A 25,601-nucleotide genomic window follows, 5' to 3' on the forward strand; every position below is an offset into this window, starting at 1 on the left:
GTTTTTTATCCTTCATAAAAAGCTAGCTAGTGGGTGGGAATTGGTCAAATTAGAGAGAAATTAGAGAGAAAATGGAGGGAAAATAGTCTATAATGGATTTATGGTGTAGTATTTATAACTATCCAGGTAATAGACCTGGTAATATAATTGTTTACTTCGGATTTAGACAACACTACACATGCACTGGGACTTAAAACACTGTATAATAAATAGAGAATGAATTCAGACAAAGGCAAAGTCTATCACACCAAGGTGAGTAAATATACACTTGCAGATCATGAGAAACCAAAGAATCTGATGGTACAGGAATGAACTTGGATGTGAATTGTAGTTTAAAATATAACAATTGTATTGTTATAAAACTCTCACAATTGATGCAGGGTTCATATTAACCAGTATTAACCGGACTCGATGAAACCTTCCTCGGTGAACTTCCGTACACCTCAGGATCATCGCTCAATGCCGTGATTGATGCTGAAAGACTGTCTCAGCACTTTGGGAGTGATTGGTAGATGATGATGATAGCACCGTCCATTATTTATTCACGGCCTATCCCCAGCAGTCGTCATTCAGGAAGTGACACGGAAGACGAGAACAATGGAAGCGCTGTATCTTCGCTTCTACTTGCTGACATTCGGCATTTTAGCTGTTCTGTGTTTGACCTAGAAATCTTTTTTCAGTTCTGATGGAAAAGGGGAGAGAGAGAGAGAGAGAGAGAGAGAGAGAGAGAGAGAGAGCATCTTGGCTACAGCTTGGTAAGGAGAAATAATTGGATTCTCGTTCCTTATCTCACTCAACACAAGTTGTCAGAATCCCTGCTGTCACGTTTCAGTCAAGCGGGAAGGATTTCTTAAGGTTTCTGATAGGTGACACAGCTTCAGATTGTGTTTATTTCTTAGCTCTCTCTCTCTCTCCATTTGCTCGGGGTATGTGCAGGGGGCGCTCCCTCATGTGAACAGCCATTTTGGTGCTACATTTCATCCAGAGAATCCAAGCTGCCAAGGTCAAATGTACTGATGTCTTGAAATGGTGTCCCTATAAAACGTATGATTCGACGTTCCTCGCGCTCTAAAACTGCACTCTGTTAAACGCCGGCTAAATGTACCCTACCAGCGTAGCTAACAAACACAACACTCAGTCTATAGCTAGAATAATCTTAGCTGCAAAATGTGTTCAGAAAAATTATTTCATTCTAGCTTTGTAACTTGAGCTCATGTTACACTACATTTTCTCTCTAGTGACCCCAAAAATTCTCTTACAAGTAAAATAAGTACGTATCCCATCACTACTTTTATAGCAATGAATATAATGAGCTATTATGGAAACAATACAAATTAATTTCATTAATCAGTTTAAAACAGATCTCTAGACAGTCATCTAGGTGTGTTTAAATTAAAAGTCAAATAAACAACAACAACAACAACAATAATAATAATAATAATAATAATAATAATAATAATAATAATAAGGAAAGGTTGAAGTGGGTGACATGGATCTTAGTCACAACTGGATGACTAAACATACATTAAAAATTTGTTTTAAGTCCAGGAATTTGCATACACACCCCCTAAATACCCGTAATACTTAAGCTATTGTATTTTCTATATAGCGATCAATTTTGAGAAACACAAATAGAGGATGAATGACTTTTTTTTTTTCCTACGTGTATTGTACATGTTTATAATAGTAAATATTTCCTGTAAATAATTTCTTGTAATATTTTTGCTTGTCTGTTTTGACTCTTCTTTTCTAAGCAATGAACAGCAGCAGTGTGTCTTACTGTAGCTATGGGAAATCATGATGAGGTCCTATAGGGAGTTTGTTTGTGCGTGCGTGTGTGTGTGTGTGTGTGTGTGTGTCATTCTCTTACTCCTTCTCCTCTTCCTCCCTCTTCATCCTCACAGCTTTATGTCAGGTCTTTAAAGTTGTTGATCATTAGGCCACGGTGGGTCGAGGAGGGATGTAATTATGGAGCCCGGCTCCTCTGTCAGTCTCTCTCACTGTGCCCTGAACTCATGTCTCTAATAGGAAGCTCCAGAGTAAACAACACACACACACACATACACACAGATAAACAAATACACACATCTTCAAGAAGAGAGGAAAGGAAACTGTCAGCAATGTTTGGTTATCAGTAAGTGGCTTTCTTAAAATGAAAAAGAAAAAAAAAAGTGTCCTCTCCAGCACTCTGCATTAAACAGTGATGGAAGTGCATTCTCTGAGTAAATAATGAAATTGCTAGACATAGAAAGTGTACGTACGGTAACCGCCGTTCGTGAATGTCCGTTTCTACGATGAATCGCCAAATACATTTCGCCGGTGTTGATAGACAGTGAGGAATGTGGACCCATATAATGAATCCTATTTCCTGAAATGTAATTTGATATTTAGATGGAAACAAAGCTATTCTCTCTGAAACTGGATTGTAATAACATCTAAATGCTTTTTGGACAAACGGTAAGTGCGTTTACATGTCCTCTAATAATACAATCATCATCAGATTTCAGCAGTTACGAGGTTATTTTGAAGTCGGTGTAAAAGGCATAGTATGATGTATTACGTCGGTTTAACGCTGTTATCGGATTTTGAGCAATGTTGAGAAATGACTGAATTGTACACAAGCGTTTTAGGTTTAAAAAGCATGAAGATGTCATTAAAATTCAGTGAGTTATCTTTTCATTTTGTAATATTATGATAATAATAATAATAGGGAGCACGGTGGCTTAGTGGTTAGCACGTTCGCCTCACGCCTCCAGGGTCCGGGGTTCGATTCCCACCGTGGCCCTGTGTGTGCGGAGTTTGCATGTTCTCCCCGTGCTGCGGGGGTTTCCTCCGGGTACTCTGGTTTCCTCCCCCAGTCCAAAGACATGCATGGTAGGCTGATTGGCATGTCCAAAGTGTCCGTAGTGTGTGAATGAATGTGTGTGTGATCGTGCCCTGTGATGGATTGGCACCCTGTCCAGGGTGTACCCCGCCTTGTGCCCGATGCTCCCTGGGAAAGACTCCAGGTTCCCCGTGACCCTGAAAAGGAGTAAGCAGTTGAGGATGGATGGATAATAATAATAGATAAAATATATCATGAATTTTAAAATAGACCATATTAATAATTTATTATTGACTGGATGTTCCCTATTATCACATTGCTTAAATTACTTGTGTGGGTGGAATTATTAATAAAATCAGACTTTTTTTTTTTTTTTTTAGTTTTCAGATTATTTCATGCATGTATACATAGAGAACAGTATACTATAGTGTAAATCTGTCGTTTGTATAGCTGTGTAACATAATGAAACAGATGAAGGGACTGATGGATATTTAGTTTGCTGAGTAAAGCTATAAACATAAATGAAACTACACTGAAAAAAAGAATAACCTCGATTCAAATCTACTTGATTCAAATGCGTTCATCGATTCCACATGATTGACCTGAGTTACATTAACACAACTTGTTTCCTCACACCCAACATGATTGGAGCACGTATTTTCAAAGCGCCCTGAATAAAGTCAAACTCAAGTTCAAGTTCAAGAGGTTTTATTGTCATTTGGACCATATACAGCTGGAACAGTACACATGAAACGAAACAACGTACTTCCAGGACCACGGTGCTACATAAAACAACACACTAACCACATGAGACGACACAGAGCTAAATAATATCTACACATTGTACACAAAGTGCACGTGAAGACGTGTGCTAACAACACAGGACAGTACAATACTATTAAAACAGGACAATCGGCACAGTAAGTGACAGTGTAGCGCCGAACAGTACACAGTTCTAGTGTAGAAGTGTCTGATATAACAGGTAGTGCAAGAGATAGGTACCAAACAGTAACAATATCATTAAAAAATGGTACAAATGTAAACACAACATGCTATGACTGATTATTCAACAGATTAGATTATACCGAATATGGACATAGCCGCTATTGCAATAGCAGCCAGGAAGAGTGTGTAATAGTGACGATGAATTAAATACTATATTTTTATTTGTTCTCCACGCTCTCACCTGACCGGGGGATTGATCCCAGGTCACTGGTGTTCTGCAACAGCTACATTACCACCGTGCTCTTCACCCGCACTCGTTTTAATCACGTTAATTTGATACTAAGCATCCTCGTGAGATTTCGTAATGTAATCGGTTTACATTAATACTACATGAACTGCTCACGCTCACGCTACATAATTCAGGAGTACTTAAACTAAATTCAGTCTGAGCAAGGAAATTACGTTTTGATGAGAAGCTTAATCGTTTTTTTGTACATCATATACAAAGACATCATTTTTCTTCAGTGTAACCGGATCAATAGCATTAATAACATGTTAATGGAGAATCTCAACTTGAACAAAAGCCTTTGCACTTTTTAACTTCCTTCTCTCCAAGATGGAGGACTAATATATTTATTCAACATTATTATAATCTTGAATTCATCGCTTGACAAAACAGAGACTCAAACCCCTGAATCATCTGTCTGACCAAATTATGAAACTCCGTGCTATTGTTATTTACTCCACAGCGCTGTTTAGTTGAATTCTTGCCTCTGATTGGTCAGAAGGTGTGGATTCATTTTCTAGAACAGCAGCTCTGACAGTAGTTTCCACTGCAAAGCAAATCACAGGTTTATATTAATGTCCTCATTATTATTATTATTATTATTATTATTATTATTATTATTATTTGCCATAGTTTTTCCAACTTAAACATGGACTTGTATGGTGTATGCTCTACATACTCTAATAGTAAATAGATTCAAATGTGCTGTTATTTAACGAATAATCACCGTTTATTGTATAATCGATGTTGAAGTCTTCTGTGAGGAGACGATTATTTGACATTTTTGAAGCGAGTCTTCAATGTGTGCGTTTTGTAAGGGTTAAAAACGGTAAACTTTTCCTCCATGTGCAAGTCTTCATCACAGAGAATGTTGCGAGTGAAGATTTTTAGTGTTTATAGGTGCTAAAACATTGGAAAGGATTTACGAATGGAAAATACTCAACACTGGGGGGGGGGGGGGGGGGGGGTAAGAGTAACTCCAGTTCACATCAGGTCACACTGGACCGTACGGTTGTGGATTGTTTTATGGTGGGTTACACAGCGGGCACATTTGCTGCGGTCCGAATCCGAGTGTGAGTGTTCCCAGCAGGTTCGGTACTGTGGTCTGCATGACAGCTTTCACATGAACCATCTGAATAGGAAACCATGTTCTTTTCAGACTAGAGCCGGGTTCACACTGTACGAGTTTGGCCACGATTTGGTCGTCTGAGAAAAATTTTGAGAATCTTAAAAGATTCCTATAATCCTAGACCAAAATCTGTAGTCTTAGGGTGATTAACGGCCGTTGCGATAAAAATTTTTTCCTCCAATTAAATTCTGGCCGTGTCAGAAGATTTGAGACACCGTCCTGTAGTGTGGCTTCTCCTACTCCGTACGAGTCTTCTTGCGTGTGTCCGTTTGTTTCGCGTCGTGACTGTCGTACAGTCCGACATTAATGACGACTGAGATCCTACAGTGTGACATGGCTTACAGCGGGGATCATGTTCCTACAGTCTGACAAGCAACAGTCGCAAAGGACTATTAAAAATCTCCCAGTGTGCACACGGCTCAAACTACCAGTGTGAAAGTCTCCTATTATAACAGCATGTCCTACGGTGCTTTACTCCATACTCGTGAAAAACGATTCCACAAAAGTTCACGAAAAAGCCACAAATGGGACTCGTGTAAAGCCTAAGCATGTTCTTTTGGATGGTTCTCCAGCCCAGGATCGCCTCACGTGATATTTTACTCCTTGTGTGTGTGTGTGTTACAGAAAAAGTAAGCAGCATGCTGTCTGCACTGATTGTCCCCTTCAAGTATATGAGTCCAGGTCCGAGCAGCACAGAGGATGAAGACACGCTAAGTGAGTACAAAACCAACATGGTAGATACTATCACAAAAAATATCTTTATAGTATATAAAGGATCAATACAGTATTCATGAGAATATGTTCACTTGTAGGCCAACACCATGTTTTAGAAGCGTGTAGCACAGCTGGGCAAGCTATGGAGTCTAGAAAGCTTTAATATGAAACAGAGTCTTTATTTTCTCTTTCTCTCTCTCTCAAACTCGGGTACAGTGTGTGCTCTCCTCCATTATGACAGAGATTGCCGCTTTGCATTGAATACTGGAGACAAATCGCACCGACTTTAAGCGTGAACCCTGAGGCAATTTTAGAGGCAGATTACAGAGGCGATTTAGCAGATAATTTCCCCATTTGCTGGGATTTGTCCATTGGATTTGAAAACACTTAAATAAGAGCCACACTCACAGGGAGCTTTCAGGAACTGCTACTTGAGGATTTTTTTTTTTCTTTCTGGTATTCATATTATTATATCATTGTATTTCATCTGACAGGTTTTTCTTCTGGTTGTAAGTCAAAGATAAGAGAACAGAGAGGAGAGGAAATTGAGACATCACACCCATTTACAACTGACTTTATAAACTGACAAACACTCATGCTGCCGGTGACTCGGTTTAGCTGGCGTATAGGTGTTTTCTTTGTTGTGGTGGTGGTAGCATGATGTGCTGCTACAAAGAAATCTTCATTGGCATTTCCTCAGAGTGATGCAGCCTGCAATCTGGGAAATAAAAGTGACATACTGAACTTTTCCTTGTCGCTATGGTGATACCTTGAAAGGTACATCTTTTGTAGCTTTTACCCGGGAAGATCCATGTGGTGTACCTTTAATTATCTTTTAGGATCAAGCTTTAAAGGCGCATCAGTAGTCTGTAATATATATATATATATATATATAGGTATATATAATGATAATGAGTCTTTACTGGTCACCTATACAGTAGAGCACAGTGAAATTGTTTTCTTCGCATACCCCAGCCTGTCAGGAAGCTGGGGTCAGAGTGCAGGGTCAGCCATGATACGGTATATATACACAGTATCTCACAAAAGTGAGTACACCCCTCACATTTTTGTAAATATTTGATTATAACTCTTCATGTGACAACACTGAAGAAATGACACTTGGCTACAATGTAAAGTAGTGAGTGTACAGCTTGTGTAACAGTGTAAATTTGCTGTCCCCTCAAAATAACTCAACACACAGCCATTAATGTCTAAACCGCTGGCAACAAAAGTGAGTACACCCCTAAGTGAAAATGTCCAAATGTGTGTGTATATATAGAAATATTATAATAATTATAAATTTTCTGTAGGAGTAATATACGGTTTGTGCAGTGTATATGTGTACAGAATGGATCAGAATAAAAGGTAGCTCTATTCCACAATATATAACCATATTTAATAATAATAATAATAATAATAATAATAGCAGTAGCAGAAAGAAGAAACTAACATTAAAAATGTATAATAAGTTGTATAAAAAAATACACTATAAATACAATAATTAAAATACTGTAAAAGTAACTAAAGCATTGCAGTTACTGCCTGTCCATTTTCAAGGATCTGTGACATTAAGTTATTGTTCTTTTACCAGAAAAAAAGATAACAGACCCTCCTGTTAAATTAATAAAAATGCATGCCTATACCATGTGCAAAAGCTTTACTATTAATGTCACTTTACTGTAAATGACAGGTTCCATTCCTCTATATTTCGGTATTTCAGTTTGGGTGTATGTTTTGTCACTGTCTTCTATCAGGTACCAGCAGTACGGAGGTGAAAGAGAACTGGAACACGGGGAACTTTGAAGACCGCACAATCATGGCATCAGATCGTCCGTCCTTCTTCCTGTCCGATTCGTCTCGGAGCAGCGCGGGCACTCTGAAACGGAAGCGTCCATTAGAGGAGGACAACAACGGGCGTGTGTGTGAGCTGCGAGTGTGCTGCAGAAGATCCTCATGGTCAGACACCCCGAAGAATGCCGTGGTGCAGCTGAACGAGCTGCGTCCGGGTCTGCAGTACCGCACCGTGTCTCAAACGGGCCCGGTGCACGCTCCGCTCTTCTCCATCGCCGTCGACGTCAACGGCCTCACCTTTGAGGGAACGGGCCCTACTAAGAAAAAGGCCAAAATGAGGGCAGCTGAGTTAGCGCTTAGCTCCTTCGTGCAGTTCCCCAACGCCGCTCAGGCTCACTCAGCCATGGGAGGAGTATCTAATCCCACCACGGACTTCACCTCTGACCTTTCGGACTTCCCTGAAACGCTGTTTAAAGGTTTCGAACCTGACAGTTTTCGTTCAGCCAAGTCTGAGCTGCTCTCTAGCGCGCTCCGATTGCGGCACACGCTGGACTTGATGGTGGTACAAGCGAGGCAAGGCGACGGCCACTTTTCCACATCTCCACCGACACCTGAACCGCCTCCTCCACCAAGCCCTGTAGTGCTGCTGAATAATCTGCGACCGGGAGCACGCTACGCCTGCCTGTGCCAGAGCACCAGGGGCCGACGCGCTCGCCGCTGCTTTGTGATGGCTGTGCTGGTGGATGGCAGAATATTCGAGGGCACAGGCTGCAGCAAGAAGCTGGCAAAGAGAAAGGCGGCACTGAGTGCCCTGCAGGCGCTCTTCAACATCACACAGGCACCCGAGGCGAGAGTGGGTATGATCAAGCGGCCTCATTTACCCCAGGTGAGTCATGCCAGGCAGGGCCTCTGGCAGCCACAGCACTCCATACGGCGAGCTATAATAGCCGCAGCAGCAGGAATGCTGGGATGCAGAACAGCGAGCCAAGACTTAATTAAAGGGGAGGGGATAATGGGAGGGAAGGGATGGTGCAGGACAGATCTGGTTACTGAGAGAAAACACAGAAAAGGGGCTTATGTTAACACACGGGCTTTAACATTTACTTTAGGCTAGTCAGACTTTCATATCTTATGTAAACCTAAACGTGTGTGTGTGTGTGTGTGTGTGAGGAAAAGAGAGCGGTCCAACAGTAAACAGAATCTACTCACTCATCTGTTAAGTTGGAGAAAGAGTATAAATGAGGCGCATTATAATCCCCATGCCCCTGACACAAGAGAAAACACTGATGCTCCTGAAAGTGATTTTTTTCCCCCTCCTCCCTCTCTCTCTCCATGTTTATAGAGCTATAATTGCGAAGGTATTGAAATTTTGCGCAATCTCCTCTTGTTTCTTCATGTGTGGCATTGCGGTGTCTATCAAAATTAATTCAAACTGGTGCCCCAAAGGAAATGAAAGGCATAAGAGCAAATCAACAAAACAAACCTCCAAAGCCATCAGTAAAAAATGGAAACAGCGGTCAGGCTTAGGAAATGATGTTTTGTTAGAAACCTCTCGGGATTTTTCAGTATCAATGTCAGCGTGTCCCTGTGTAGGAAAGGCATGTGCAGGACCTGCCTCCATTCCCGCCTTGTTCATCGGCAGGAACGCTCTCTGACGGTTGCATTTGCAGGAATGTTTGCTTTCAAGAGTGTTCAATCGTGATGTTTACATCATTTTTATAAACCTTTGTAGAACATTGTTGTGTGAATGTTGTGTGAACGTTAGGTCCTAACGCTGACTAATATTAATGTTCTCCTACAGTTCTCTACTGGCAGACTACCCACCTAACATTTGTTTATAGATTAGCTGAACATATTTTGAACCTTTTTTTTTTGTTACTTATTATTAAACGGGGAACTTTGGGCCTTTGAGCCCTTTATTAATCTTTTAAGTAGTGTGTAAATTGTGTGTAAATGTTTGCGTAATCCAAACCGAATTACAGTTCTTCACCGGATTTACAAAAGTTTCAGTCACCTGTGAAGCACAAAGCGCATTCTTAACATTTGCATTTAGAGACACCCGCAAAACTCCAGGATTTAGCGATTTTGTGATTGCAGAAATGAACCACAAAGTCAAGGGAAGTCCATAATATTCTGAGGAGCTTGCAATTTTTCAAAATTACTGCAGATTTGTGTCAGGTGACGTCATCACAATGCGCATGTAGCCAAAGCCCCCTTTGATTCACGTGCGTTGAACATGAGTACAGCTAAAAGGTCTAATTTACCAACAGACATCACTGCGGAAGACCGCGCAAAACCATTTTGTGCGATTGTGATTTCACTAGTTCTAGTAGTTTCCCACAAAATAAGCACAACGACCTCTACAAGTTGCATCGTGAGATTATTTTTGGCTGCAACACTCGCAAAAATACTCTGCACAATCCTGTATGGACTGTTTAACGTCAGGAGTATACTCCAGTAATTGCAGTAATCCATGCAAATGATATGATTTGAAGTCGATCAGGTCAAGGTGTACATTAGTTAATCTTCTTATGCGTACATTTACACACACTCAGAGCATGAGTAGGATACAAATGTTTTTCCAAAAAAAAAAAAAAAAAAAGAACAATACATGAGTTTATATCCAGCTTGATTATTGAGGGTCGTTGTGTGAATAAAGCTGAGAAGATTTTGAAGCCACACTTTTCACTGCACATGTTTTCAGGACATTGAATTAACATTATTTTTTGTAAGGTTACAGCCTTAGAAGGTTACTTCCTTAGAATCTGTGAAATTCACTGACGGATACTTAATGTTTCCTGTTAGTGGAGTAGGCCAGCTATGATTTTCAGGTTGGCAGAATGTTATTTGAAGCTTTTGGTTTAAATAAATAGATACATAAATACAACACCCAGGGTTTCTGGGCATTCTGTGAGTTTTTGCAACAATTTTAGTCGTATAAAGTTTTTAATGATGTCTATTTTTCTGCGTCAATGACATTTTAAAAATGTGAAGACTAAGAGTAATACAGCACCGTCAGTGTTTCCTGAACTCTACAGGAACATTTGTGATGTGATATGATCTAACCGCCTTAAAAACTGTCAAATACATTACATTAGAGAGCATTCTGATAACAGTTTTACCTTTAATTCCGTTTGGAACACTTTCATTGTGTGTGTGTGTGTGTGTGTGTGTGTGTGTGTGTGTGTGTGTGTGTGTGTATTGACGGGGGCTGTTGCTGTGTTAGTATTCTACCCTTAGCCTGTAGGGACCAGAAAAAGAAAATGTTGTCCTTCCTCTCCCCCAACATCAATCGAACATCCTGGCCATGTTTACCTGGGAGAAACGTCTCCTTTCTGCCTCTCGCCATGCTGTCTAAAAGGATTGTAAGAGGATTTGCCCCATCAGGTTAGTTCCAGAATGATGAGAGCTTGTGGAAATACTGGAAAGTCAGCGTGCAGTCTGCTTCTACGTCTGAATGATTCAGTGAAGGACAAGTGCACAAACCAGACATCCCCATGTAATGTGCCACTTTCAGAATCATCTGCAATCGAGTAGGTGGTGTGTCCATGACGGTGTGCGGTCTTGGCATCTAGGTCTATGCCTCCCAGAGGTTTTAGAGTGTTGATTTTCCACGGTGCACAACTGATAGAGTAAAAGTGGATGTGGCTTAAATCTCAGAAAGCTTACATTTCCCTTTCACTCAGAATATGCTCGCCAATACGAACACTGCAGAGGATATACAGAGGCAGATGGTTGATAGATCAGCAGTAGATCAGCGCTAGTGATTGATTAGCATTAGATCACGTGTATTAGCATTAGATCAGCAGTGGTAGATCATCAGCATCAGATCAGAAAGGGTAGATCAATGGTAGATTATCTGTAGATGACAGATTGGCAGTGGTGGACCAGTGACAGATCATCAGCAGATCAGCGGTAGATCAATAGTAGCTCAATGGTGGGAAATCAGTCGTAGATAAATGGTAAATGGCGCACTTATATAGCGCTTTTAACCAAAACGCTTTACACTGTGTCTCATTCACCCAGTCTCACACACACTCAAACACCAATGGTAGCAGAGCTGCCATGCAAGGCGCTAACTTGACATCGGGAGCAACTTGGGGTTCAGTGTCTTGCCCGAGGACACTTCAGCATGTGGAGTCACGCGGGCCGGGAATCAAACTGCCAACCCTACGATTAGTGGACGACCCACTCTACCAACTGAGCCACAGCCGCCCCGTAGTAGTTAATCAGTAGTAGATACGCAGTAGATCAGCAATAGATTATCAATGGTAGATCAAAAGTTGATTAGTGGTAGACCAGCGATAAAGCACCAGTGGTTGAACAGGGGTAGATTAGCAAGAGATCAGCAGTGGTAGATCAGCAGTGGAAAATCAGTGGTAGATCAGCGGTAGTAGATCGGTAGTAAGTCAGCTCACCAGTGGTAGATTAGCCATAGATCAATAGTAGATTATCAGTCGAAGATCAGCAGTGGTAGATCATAGGGGTAAGTCACTGGTAGATCAGTGGAAGATCCAGCAGTGGTAGACCAACAGAGGTAAGTCAACTGAGGATAAGAGGTAGGAGATCAGCAATAGATTATCTGGGGTAGATCAGAAATAGATTAGTGGTAGATCAGCTGTAGATGAGCAGTGGTAGTGGATCAGTGGTAGGTTAGCAGTAGTGGTAGGTCAGCGGTTGATAAGCAGTGGTAGATTAGCAGTGACGGTAGGCCAGTGGTAGATCAGTAGTAGATAGGCAGTGGTACAGCAGATATAAACATAGATATAACAAGTCTACACACTCCTTTTAAAACTGCAGGTTTTTGGGATGTAGAAAATTGATGATAAGTCATGTCAGATCTTTTTCCACCATTAATTGATCAACTTAACCTTGATTTGGCGATTTTATTCTGCCCTTCCTTTCAAAAATGCTCCAGAGCTATGAACTTGCGAATAGATCTCCTGTACAGAGCCCTCTTCAAGTCATTCCACAGGTTTTTTATATGGTTTAGACCTGAGATCTGACTGGACAACTCCAAAATGTTGATCTTCTGAAGCCATTCCTTTGTTGACTTGGATTTTTCTTTTGGATTGGTATCATACTGGAAGGTGACATTTTTCTTCATATTCAGCTGTCTTTCAGAGGTATGGTGTTGTTCGCGTGATAAGTCTTCTTGAATATTTTCAAGATAGGGCCATAACACATTTTGCCACATGGTTTGGGGTGATTTTGTTGGGCTTTTTTATTTTATTTTAATTAGTTAATTTATTTTACTTTCTTCATGAAAAGGGCTTCCGTCTAGCCACCCTACCCCATAGCCCAAACATGTGAGGAATATGAGAACTTGTTGTCACATGCAGGAAGTGACCAGTGTTTGCCAAATATCCCTGCATCTCCTTGAGTGTTGCTGTGATCCTTTCGTCAAATTTGGAGGGATGTCCTGTTCTTATAGACATCACCATGGTGTCCCATTTTCTTCACTTGTTGATGATGGCCTTCACAGTATTCCACGGTACATCTAATGTTATGGCAATTCTTTTGTGCCCCTCTCCTGATTGATACCTTTCAACAACCTAGATTCTGAAATTAAAATAAATGATACGCCAACATGATGATACACCGCATGCTTCTGAATCATTTTTAGAGATGAGTGTGGTGTACATCAAGCACCGCAAGCAGCTGTTGATTTTAATGCATGTTCAGACCGCAGTCAAGCCAGTAGTGATATACAGTCATGTGAAAAAATAAGTACACCCCATGGAAATCGTTTCCTTTTTTGACATATTGGACAAGCAAACATTTGATCATCTTTGAAACAGTGCCGATTAATAAACTTGATATACTTGAACAAAACCAGAAGGAAAATTTGCTTTTTCAGTCATTTATTCGACAGAAATATCAATAGATTTGATATTCTTCTGTGGAAAAAGAAAGTACACCCTTGGCCTACTGCCCCCTTTAGCAGAAATAACTTCCTTTAGGTGTTTTTGCATAATTGTCCACCAGTCTCTGACATCGGCTTGCTGGAATTTTTGACCACTCTTCCATGCAAAATTCTTTCAGTTGCAAGATGTTTGAGGGTTTTCTTGCATGTACTGCCTGTTTCAAATCCCCCCAGAACATTTCAATGGAATTCAAATCTGGGCTTTGACTAGGCCATTCCATAACCCTCCATTTCTTCTTTTTTGAGCCATTCCTTGGTGGATTTCTTAGCATGCATAGGATCATTATCCTGTTGAAAGGTCCACTTTCAATTCAACTTAAACTTTCAGACAGACGGCCTCACATTATCTTCAAGCACTCTTTGATATGATGCAGAATTCATAGGTGAATCAACGAATGAAAGCTGTCCAATTTCCATGGGGTGTACTTCGTCGGTTTTATGTTAGCATCTGAGGTGTTAGCCCACACACGCTGTAGAGCAAACACTATGCTTTGTATCTGCTGTATCCAAAGCAAAGTTCATGCGGGCCAAATGAACAAGGCTGCAGATTTAGACACATGCTTTAAATGTTGAAGAAAGCCAATATAAATAAACCTAAATGTAGTTATGACACGCATCCTATATCACTTTTAGCTATGATCTGAAAAGGCAAGTGATATTGTTTGCTAATGACATAGTGAGTAAGAGGGAGGGAAGGAAAACCAAGGGTCACCTTTGCAGAGAAAAGGCCAGTGTGTCTCTGGTGAGTGATGCTGGTACAGATGGTGTGTGTGGAAAGAAGTCGTCGGTGCAGCGCTATGAATTGCCTTAGGCAAACCAGAACAATAACTGTGAGGTTGAACCTCTCACGCTCCTCTAAATGAAAAACTGAACCCTCATCCAAACTGTATCCAATGTTGCCCACCATCTCCAGACCTCTAAATAACATCTAAATCAAATGACACACACAAACACACTCTGTTTGTTTACTGGAATGAACCTCCATAAGACAAATACCATTTATGTGTTTTTCTGGACTTGCACCGACATGTATTAACTGCTAAATACGTCCTAGCTAAGATCACTTTTGCAGAAATATTATATACTTGATATAATTTAAAATGAAAAGTTGCTAGGTAAGTGTAAAATATAAACACGCTAACTATCTATTGATGTATCTAGGTAACACATAGCAGTTAAGTCTTTTTGCAGACATTGTAAATGCAGTGGGGACAAGTTCACTGATGCTGGAAAGTTCAAGAAAAAGACCAGGCGAAGTTTTTCTTCAACTATCCGGTTTCTGTGAACCTGTTGTAGCCTGAGATTCATGTTCTTGGCTCAAAGGCATGGAGCCCTATATGCTCTTCTGCTGTTGTAGCCCATACGCCTCACGTTTTGACGTGTTATCATTTTGAGATGCTTTTCTGCTCACCACAGTTGTGAAGAGTGGTTATTGAAGTTATCGTATCCTTCCTGCAGCTCAAGTCAGTGTGGCCTTTCTCCTCAGATCTCTCTCATCAGCAAGGCGTTTCTGCCTGCAGAACTCACTGCCATGTTTGCCTCGCACCTCTGGGGTTGGGGGTTCGAATCCTATCTCCGCCTACAGAGTTCTCATGTTCTCCCCGGGCTTCAGGGGGTTCCTCCCCCAGTCCAAATACATGTGTTGTAGGCGGATAGGCATTTCTAAAATTGTCTGTAGTGTGTGAATGCAATGGGTTGGTACCCCGTCCAGGGTGTCCCCCCCGCCTTGTGTCCTGTGTAGGATAAGCAGTACGGATGGATGGATGTTTTTCACACCATTTTGTGTAAACACTAGACTGTTGTTTGTGAAAATCCCAGGAGATCAGCAGTTTCTGAAATACTCAAATCAGCCTGTCTGGTACAAACAACCATGCCACGGTCAAAGCAAATTAGATCACATTTTCCTCGGTTCTGATGACTGACGTGGACATTAGCTGTAGCTCTTGACCTGTATCTACATGGATTTATACATTGTGTTGCTGCCACCTGATTGGCTGATTGGATAACTGCATGAATGAGCAAACGTACAGCTGATGAGTGAATTTATGGTTTCTTAAAACTGAAATGTCATAGTATGTTATAGACATAAACGCAATGTTGGGCAAATGATGGGTTTTTTTTGGCAGTTTTGGCCAGTTGACAACAGTGACTTGTTTTCCCAGGCCACAAAAAAAAAATATTCTGAAAGTTGTAGCTAGTTCGGTGTATAATATACTGTACATCAGACATCTGTGGGTGTAGCGTTTATGTTGCACTTTTACTAAGAATATCAAAGTATAACCATGAATCTGAAGAATTTCCACCAGATTCAGATAAGAAATCGGGCCTAGTGTTGTTGGTTTGTTTCCTCCAATGAGATCATTGCTCAGCAGGTTTGGTGAATACAGTCCTTGTCAGAGGTCAGTGTGGAAGATGTGGTATCATAATAAAGGTTTGAGGCCCAGAGGGTTTTAATTAATTTTTTTTCGAGCAGGAAAACGACTCGTAACTGCATAAAAATAGCATGAATTTTGGCAGTGGTTTCTCTATGAAACAGGAGTTGATCCCACATAAGGGGTCGGGCCACGATGCGTACTGGAATGATTACCCAGCACTCTGGGGTTGATTGTCTACTTAATCTCTCTGCAGCATGACAAAGATCAGTGATGGTGCCAAGTCAACGCGCTGGAGCGGCTAAGGCGAGAGAAACGGAGCATCACGAGGAAGGACACGACCGCAACTCCGGCGTCACTGACCTTGGGCCAGAGAGCATTTGAATAAGGAAATGCCTCCTGCATGACGCAGAATATCAATTAGGCTGCTATTACAGGATGGAGAGAGAGGATAGAGGGCACTGTGGCCAATTTTGGTTTGCATAATGCACTGAAATACATGGGCAGGTACTTATTCAGTGGAGAGCTGGTATTATGAGGAAGGTGTAAAGCCTGGAGGGACTTTAAATCATTATTTTCAAGCAGGAAAAAAAAAAAAATCTTAGCTGCATTAAAACGTTTCTGAGATGGGATTCAGTGCCACTCTATTCCCATACCTCGGAAATTTCCTGCTAGCGCAGAGAATGTGTCCTATATTGCGTTGCTCCTGCTGTTGCTCTGTCTGCATTGTGCTGAGGGTAATGTATGGGACTCAGATAGGACGGACGGGCACCATTTAATCTGCCATGGTAATTTTCCTGGCGGAGCAAATTAAGAGCGTTTTCACACACGTGAAGGTGACCCTGTCCACCAAACCTGCCGTTCGCACATTATTTTCTTTCCTTTTTTTTTTCTCCTTCCCCTAACCATGTGACTTAATCACACTTGATATAAACAACCCCTCAACAGAGATGAAGAGAAAAAAAAACATTAATTAAGAGAGCCGCAACAAATTAGAGAGGGAAGAAACGCCAAAGTGAGGGAGAGGGAAAAGTCAAAGAAACACATTAGGACAGGGCAAGATTACTCGCCATAAACTTTTAGTGCTTTTCCACTGGGAAGTGCGGCTCTGCTTGGCAAATTAAACATGATTGTTGTTGTTGTTGTTGTTGTTGTTGTTATATCTGTTATATCTCTATACCTTAAACATCCCTGTCAGGATAATTGGTTTGAAAGGAAAGTTCATGGAACCACAACTAATCGTCCCCGGACAGGTTTACAATTTACAATGCCCTCTCAGACTAATGATCAGGAAGCTAAGAGAGAAGCCAGCAGTCATTTGAAAAGAGTTGCAGGACGACCTGAAAGCAGCAGGAACAACAGTTACACAGAGAACAACAAGCAACGCACTGCACCGCGATCATGTCTGTTCTTACTCCTTACTCAAACCTTCTCTCATCCCACCGCACAAATAGCACTGACCTAACTGTGATTTTCTGTTTGCGTTTATTTCCTTGAGTTTTCATTCTGTGTCTCACTCACAGTGCCTGTGCAGTAATGTTTGTGTGCGTTAATGGCAGCACTTTGTACACGAAAAGGTTAGAATCATCATGAACCGACTCATTGTCTATGCAAAAGATGACCTATAAGATTGGGAAATCTGTTCCACACAGCCGCTGGCTGTTTCATATACACACACACTCACACACACACACACATACACCAGACCAGTCAGTTCCTGACTCAGCAGGGACTAAATATAGTTGATGTTGCATTGTTTGAGCCATTTGTTTTGGACTAGGGCGAATGTGGCAGAGCTCTTCAAAGTCCTGAATCCATCTCTGGTGTGTTTACGCTGCAAATACACACACACACACACACACACACACACACACACACGCACAGACTTTTCATCTCTCGCATGTCTCCTGTGGATCGAGTGATGAGAGGCACACTTCATTAGCAGTGTAATCAGGTTCATTAGTGCCTCAGAGACACTCAGGTACCAAACTGGCTGGGATCAATCATAGAGTGTGTGTGTTGGGAGGAGTTATCTCACTGAGACAGGTTGTGTTTTGTGTGTGTGTGTGTGTGTGTGTGTGTGAGACCAAGTTAAACTGGTGTTTAGATCATTTATAGCATCATTTCCAGATATCTGGAGCTCAGCAAATCCACATGGAATATGAATGGTGAGTTTTATATGCAGTAATCATGCATGCATTTTTATTCTGCACCTTTACGACGCTTTCCTACCCCAATTTCAGCGATACCATTCCATTTCAGTGCTCGAACCAGCTGACTGTTGCTATAAGAGGGTGCCGACATCCCAGTTGCCCCTAGGTCCATTCTCACCTTGCTTCACCATGTCGTCTGTGTCCTTGAATGAGTTAGTGTATATACTGTAATAGCTTTCAGGATACATGCGCTGATTGTGAGTACTGAGTATTAATTCTCTAAGTCAATTTTAATTATTACTCCGTGACTGGTGATAATTGGCGCACGGTGGCTTAGTGGTTAGTACGTTCACCTCACACTGTCTGGGTCGGGGGTTCGATTCCCGCCATTTCCCTGTGTGTGTGGAGTTTGCACGTTCTCCCCGTGCTGTGAGGGTTTCCTCCGGGTACTCCGGTTTCCGACCCCACTCCAAAGACATGCATGGTAGTCTGATTGGCATGTCCAAACTGTCCGTAGAGTATGAATGGGTGTGTGAGTGTGTATGTGATTGTGCCCTGCGATGGATTGGCACCCCATCCAGGGTGTACCCCTGGGATAAGCTCCAGGTTCCCCACAACCCTGTAGGATAAGCGGCATAGAAGATGGATGGACTGGTGATAATGTGGTTACTAAAACTGACTACAATTCTGCTACTTTCAGTGTTTATTAAAAACTAATAGCAAATATTACTTAATAGTCTTTTACTCGACTCGTCCCAGATATTAGCTGAACGAGAATCGCGACTCATACACTGACATCTCAGAGTCAGTATCGGTCACTTTATTCGCTGAAAGACTTCGATTGTCAAGAAAATACACACGAATGTCATGACTGCTTTCTGTACTGACTGCATAGAGACTAAAGACTGCATCTGTATTAGATATCGAAAAGAATTTGTAATTGTTTGGCGTATTCATGTGAAACAAACACAGCTATGTTCTGTCATTCTTCCATCCCGCAGATAAAACCTGTATAATATATCAACAAGCTTTCTAACTTTCAGTCAATGGCTTAAGGATATGACATGCTAATAGGAAGTCGATTGATTGATTGATTGATTGGTTGATTGGTTTGATTTTCTCCACAAAAACAAGGATCAAGTACATCACGTTAATATTTAACTACAAATTTGTATGTTTAATTATTTTTTTTTACTACTTTTTGTCATGTATTTCTCTTAATACTGTAGATCCAGGCATGATATACTAATAGTTAAAGTTAGGTTTTTTTCACCCTAATTTCCATTCTAATTTCTCCTTGGCTAGTTCCCGCCCACCAGCCAGCTCTCAGGAAAGTGAGAGGAAAGTGCTATCTGCCGTCTTCTGCATACATGAGCTCACAGACACCCCTGAGTAGCTAGGGTTGCTGTGATTGACAGGAGAGAGAGTGTGACATCGCTCCTATCCAGAGAGTACGGCCAGTTTCGCCTCCTTAACTCCTGGTCACAGACGGCTATGGCATCATCGGTTTCATCTCGCAGTCTGTTTTCTGTTGCTCCGCTCAGAAGCTCTAATAGTTAACTTTTGTACCTTATTTAATTATTTATTTCGGTGTTTGCTTTGGATTAAAATGGTGTTTCTTTTTATTGTTGCTAGTCCCTTATTTTTACAGCTATTTTTATTTTTAAAAAATACATTTATACAACAGTTAGAGTTCTGATCCACTAATCTGATTGGACGAGCAACGTTCCAAGAGTACTTATATTTAGTATAACACTATAATATTAATATTATTTTATTAAAAATACTATTTAGTGTAGCACGTTTAGGACGTTTCACTGACTACGTTTACATGGACAGCAGTAATCTAATTATTGACCTTATTCTGAATAAGACAGTATTCTGATTAAGGTGTTTACATGAGTCGCTTTTAGAATACTCCTTTCATGTTCAGGTTTTACATGTTATAGAACATAGATGGATTAACATCACACGTCATTACGTCCCCACGCCACGTTATGGAACCGTATACAGTTCTGGGTGTTTCATTTTTAATTTGACGAAAGCTTCAAGTGCGGTTAATTATTTGTCGTGCTGTACGTGCAAATAGACGACTGCTTGAAGCCGTGGGCTGCGTCCCAAACCGCGTACTTACCGTCTATATAGTAGCCGAGATAGATGTATTTCTCCTACTATATAGCAGGTAAGTACGCGGTTTGGGACGCAGCCGTGCTCTCTTGTTTGCCGTCGAACGGTTGAGCGCTGCCGTGTGTGTACGTGTCCTGTCGCACAATGCGGTGAGAACTCTCAAACGACGTTAATAGTGTGATTAAGGTGTGTACATGTCTGTAACGCACGTCGATAATGCGACTAAAACAGGAATACTCCACACGTCTTAATTCCATTTGTGTTTCCTTCGAGTATGACTTTAGTCGGATTAAGGTCATCAATAATCGCTGTTTACATGCTAGTTTCTTAATCAGAGTATCGTCTTAATCGGGTTCATATCGGATTATTGTTGTCCGTGTAAACGTACTGACTGTTTGTATCACTCTGCTCATCTGTGTTCACTACGTAAAATTCAACTTCTAGCAGCAGTCCCACCGAAACGGTTACTACAGCAGAGATTTCAACTTCATCAGCGGATATGGCAAAAGATACAGTTTTCATTCATATAATTTCTGACTTGAAATATAAAAAGCTTGTCAGATGACGACGATAAGGAAGAAGGGATGCTCATTTTAATTTTGTTAAAGGTGTACCTTTAACAGGAATGTACAAATCATTGTGAGCTAGCTAGCTAATCAGTGAGTCTGGCTTCTTCAGGATCTATTTCCGCTATTCAGAATAACCGCACAACTGCAAGTGCAATATTACTAAAATAGACATTTGTACATGCACTACTAAATACTAAATAATGCATTACTTCCTATAGTATGCAAATTTGCTTGAGATATTACGACATATTATAGTATGGTAGTAAATGTTCAGTAAGACGAGTAGTGGTTGATTATTTCAGGTGGTGTTAGCTGATGTAAGTATAATCTAACATTGCCAGAGAACCCCATTTAGGATTTTTTGGCATGGTTGGATTGTATTCAGCCGTAAGTAAGTTTGAATAAACCTACCTGTAAAATAAATGAATATAAATAGAGTATCGCTTAGAAGAAAACCCTGTTTAATGATCCTAAAGAAAAGATCTTACTCTAAGTTGTTCTTCAGAGTTCCAGAAATTAGACAAAGTCTGATGTTCTTATCCTCACCTCCTGCAGGCTTTAGTACCTGTCACATGATAACACACCTAGCTGTGATATTCAGAAGCTCCCCAGGGCTTTGATTAAATGGATCAGGAGTGTTAGATTAGGGATGGAGCTTTGCAGGATGGTAGACTTTTAGTCCTCCTTTAGGCTGAGTTTAATATTGTAATATTGGCTTTGCATGTCACTCCTGTTGGGTTTATCATTTTTCATACATTTTTGTGGTTTCTGGATTAATCTTAGCTACATCGGTTGTTCTTGAAGAAGTCTAACACTTGACAGTTTGCGATTATGCAACCTTAAGCTTTGTTTTAATCAGTGTCCTGGGGTCTGTATGATGCACTTCACACAGCGCACATTAAAGACTGGTGACAAATTAAAGGATTAAACAGTGGCTCTGTTAGACTGTTGGGGGAATTTGTTTGATTGTTTGTATGTTTGTTTGTTTCACTGGTTTGGTCTGTGTCCGCTTGTGTCACGTAAATCACTACATAGTTGTTGTGATCACCTTTATCCTCTGATGAAAAAATTTCTTGCTTTATAGAATTTACTAATTTTTTATTTAGATTTTTTTTCATGTGAAACATGAAATTTTGAATAGATTACATTTTGATTAGAATTCTACATTCATTTATTTTCACATGATTTTTCCACATGATTCATTTAGTTTCACATGAGATTATATGAGATTCACTTATTTTCGTATGTGATTTTTTTTTTTTTTTACACGATGCATTTAATTTCATGTGGGTTTTTTCTATATTTATTTATTCTCACATAATTTTTTAAAATCAATTTATTTTCATTTTCATGTGTGATTTTTTTTTCTCACAATTAGTTTATTTTTTTAGACTTGATTAATTTATTTTAATGGGATTTTGTTTATCACACATTTCTTTTTTTTCCATGTGATATTTTCACACAATTTATTTGGTTTTATGTGATTTTTTTTTTTTTTTTACATGATTTATTTATGTACTTTTTTCCCCCAAATGATTCATTGATTCGTTTATTTTTACCTTTTTAGACTTTTACACAGGATTAATCTATTTCCACATTTGTATTTACACACGACTCATTTATTTGCATTTAATTTTTTTTAGCCGCTTCATTTATTTTTCCCATGCACCCTACACGTGATTCGTTTATTTCATGTGGTTTATTTTTCACGTAATTTTACATGATTTTTTTTTTTTATCATGTTCATTTTTCAGATGTGATTTTCTCACATGAATATATATATATATTTTTTTACATATACAGTAGTTCACGATGTCATATGTGTCATATGAGTCCACATATGCAATTTCAGGACATAACATATGTACTATATTGAAACACTCACACAAGCACATTTGAAAACCTTATGATAAAACCTCTGACCTGTGAACTGTATGTGTGTGGGGTTTTTTTTGTTGTTGTTGTTTTGTTTTTTTTTTAAAGCTGTTAGGGTTTATTTTATAGTTTGATAGATTATACCCCTCAGTGTTGTGTGAGATACATTGCTGTGTAACAGAAAGCTACGGCGTCTTTAAATAAAGATTAAATAACATGACATTTTCTGCAGGTGAATAATTAAAATATTGTATAATCTGTGTGTGGAAAAAAAAATACAGTCAAGCGAATACATGTGTACAGTTAAGTCTGTGAACATAAACGGTTATGAAACATACAGTTATAAACAATAAGTGGGCTACATGGGAGATCAGTGTGTGTGTGTATGTGTATATATGTATATATACACATACATTCACTACACACACTGTATACACTCTATGATATACATCAGATACCATCAAACATGCTCATAAATACTCGTGTGTGTGTTTGCCGTTGAACTGTTATGAACAGATTGACTAACAGGAGAAGCTATCAGAGTGAGGAGAGACCCTCAGTGGAAAAAAAGCTCGTCAGGATTAATTAGGCGTTAGATTAGTAGCAGGCGAACTAGAGCTGTCTGAGTGCAGATATTCTATTCATATTTTAGCCTGGCCGAGGGCAAAATCTCACCCCACACCGGGACTTTCCATTAGTAGGGCACATACCTGATCCTCACATATCTCCTGATATCCTGTGGTGATTTTCTTTTGCGCACAGTATCCTGTCTTGCTTTGCGTGCTTAATTGTAGAAATATATTGCTATTATGTAATATCAACACACTGGATGGACATTATCCGTTCGGTCGGGTCCGACTCTCGGCGATTCTATGGGCCATCTCTCGCCAAAATTTCCAGACTTGGACTTTCCCTTTTAGCTGTTCTGCGCCTATGCCAGTCTCCATTTTGATGGTGTCGAGCCAGCGTGTTCCACTGACCATTCCAAGCATCATTGCTTTCTCCAACGAACCTGATCGCATCACCTGGTCAAAGTTAGTAAACCGGAGTCTTGTGATCTTTCCCTCAAGCGACATTTCTGGCTTGACGCACTCCAGAACCTCTTTGTTTGTGACCCTTGCTGTCCATGTCCATGGTATCCATAAAAGTCTTCTCCAGCACCATAGCTCGAAAGCGTTAATCCTCCTTCAGTCAGCTTTTTTCAGGGTCCAGCTTTCACGCCCATACATTGATATGGGGAACACAATAGCATGGACCAGTTTGCATTTGGTTGTGAGGGTGATGTCTTTGCACCTCCAGATTTGGTGCATGCTCAGTATCGCACCATGGCCTAATGCAGTTCGTCGCTTGATTTCAGGGCTGCAATCTCCAGTTCGATCGATCATGGATCCCAGGAAGCAGAAATCCTTGACGCAATCGATCTCTTCAATATTGGTGGTTATTTTATCTGCTCCATTTCCACTTCCATGATCGTCGTCTTTTTGATGTTGATGCTCATTTCGCTTTCCTTTTTGATTCTTAGTATGATTCTTAGTATTGGCTCAGGCGGTAGAGCGGGTTGTCCACTAATCGTAGGGTTGGCCGAAGTGTTCACATGCCGTCAACACATGTTCGACACATGCCGAAGTGTCCTTGGGCAAGACACTGAACCCCAAGTTGCTCTCGATGGCAAGTTAGCGCCTTGCATGGCAGCTCTTCTACCGTTGGTGTGCGAGTGTGTGTGTGTGAATGGGTGAATGAGAGACAATGTAAAGCGCTTTGGAACCGCAAAGGTTAAAAAAGCGCTATATAAGTGCAGACCATTTTACAATCAGGTGTTTCAGACCATCTTCCATTTCCGCCAGTAATGTTGTACCATCGGCATAGCGGAGGTTGTTGATATTTCTTCCAGATCTAATTTACTCATGAACATTTCTGCGTAAAGATTGGAAAGAAAAGGGGACAGACTACAACCGTGTTGCATGCCTTTCCCAATCTTGAACCCCTCTGTGTCTCCGTGTATGTTCGGACAGTTGCTTCTCCGTCTGTATAAAGAGATCTTTTCAGCTGGATCAAGTGTGCTGGCACTGCCATTTCTTGCAGGGCCTTCCATAGCTTATCGTGTTCGATGCAGTCGAATGCCTTTCTATAGTCGATGACGCACATGTAGATGTTTTTCTGATATTCGTGACATTTCTCCATGATCCACCGCAGATTTGCGATATGGTCACGGATGCCACGACTTCGCTGGAACCCAGCTTGCGAGTCAGGTAGTTCTGCTTTGATGATTGGACTCAATTCTGGCAGATCGCTCTGATAGACGCTGGTGGAACAGTCCTCAGCATTTCTCCCGGATGCAGTCAGTACCAGTTGCCTTGTTCTTTGGGAACTGCTTCAGCACCCATACAACTTCCTCATCCAGGATGGCTTGCTCCAATTCCACTGGGTCGTCGTGGGGAGGCTCAGGGTCACTGGTCCTTGCATACTGCTGTTCCATGTAGTCTTGCCATCTGCTTCTGATGCCTTGTTGGTCAGTCAGGACCTTCCCATTCTTGTCTTTGATTGTTCCTTTGTGGGCAGTGAAGGGAGTTTGAATTTTCTTAACCTGCGCGAAGAGTTCTCTGTTGTGACCTTTTCGACAGTCCTCCTCCATTTGCTTGCATCGCTGATCCCAGTATGTATCTTTGTCCTTCCTTGCTGCCCTTTGAAACTCCATGTTTAGCCTCCTAGCCTTGTCTCCGTCCCTGGCGGCTTTGGCTGCTCTTCTTTGATTGGCGATTTTGATGGTTTCTGCCAACAACAACTTTCTCCTTTTCTCTGGTTTCTTGTATGGTATGTGTTTCAATAATCCTGGATTGGATTTCCTGCCACAATTTGTCCGGCATTTTGTCTGCGATGCCAAGAAGTATGA

The 25,601-nt window shown here is 40.8% G+C and overlaps 1 protein-coding gene across 1 annotated transcript in view; it reads left to right on the forward strand.

Moving 5' to 3' along the window:
• The first annotated feature begins 5,041 nt into the window (after positions 1-5,041).
• Positions 5,042-25,601, forward strand: part of adarb2 (adenosine deaminase RNA specific B2 (inactive)) — a 93,497-nt gene continuing 72,937 nt past the window's right edge. The window contains exons 1-2 of the mRNA XM_053636493.1: positions 5,042-5,898; positions 7,653-8,575. Coding sequence (XP_053492468.1) covers positions 5,733-5,898; positions 7,653-8,575 — 1,089 coding nt within the window. The 5' untranslated portion in view covers positions 5,042-5,732. The remainder of the gene's footprint in view (positions 5,899-7,652; positions 8,576-25,601) is intronic.

Source organism: Ictalurus furcatus, chromosome 1 (genome assembly GCF_023375685.1).
Source record: "Ictalurus furcatus strain D&B chromosome 1, Billie_1.0, whole genome shotgun sequence".
NCBI lineage: Eukaryota > Metazoa > Chordata > Actinopteri > Siluriformes > Ictaluridae > Ictalurus > Ictalurus furcatus.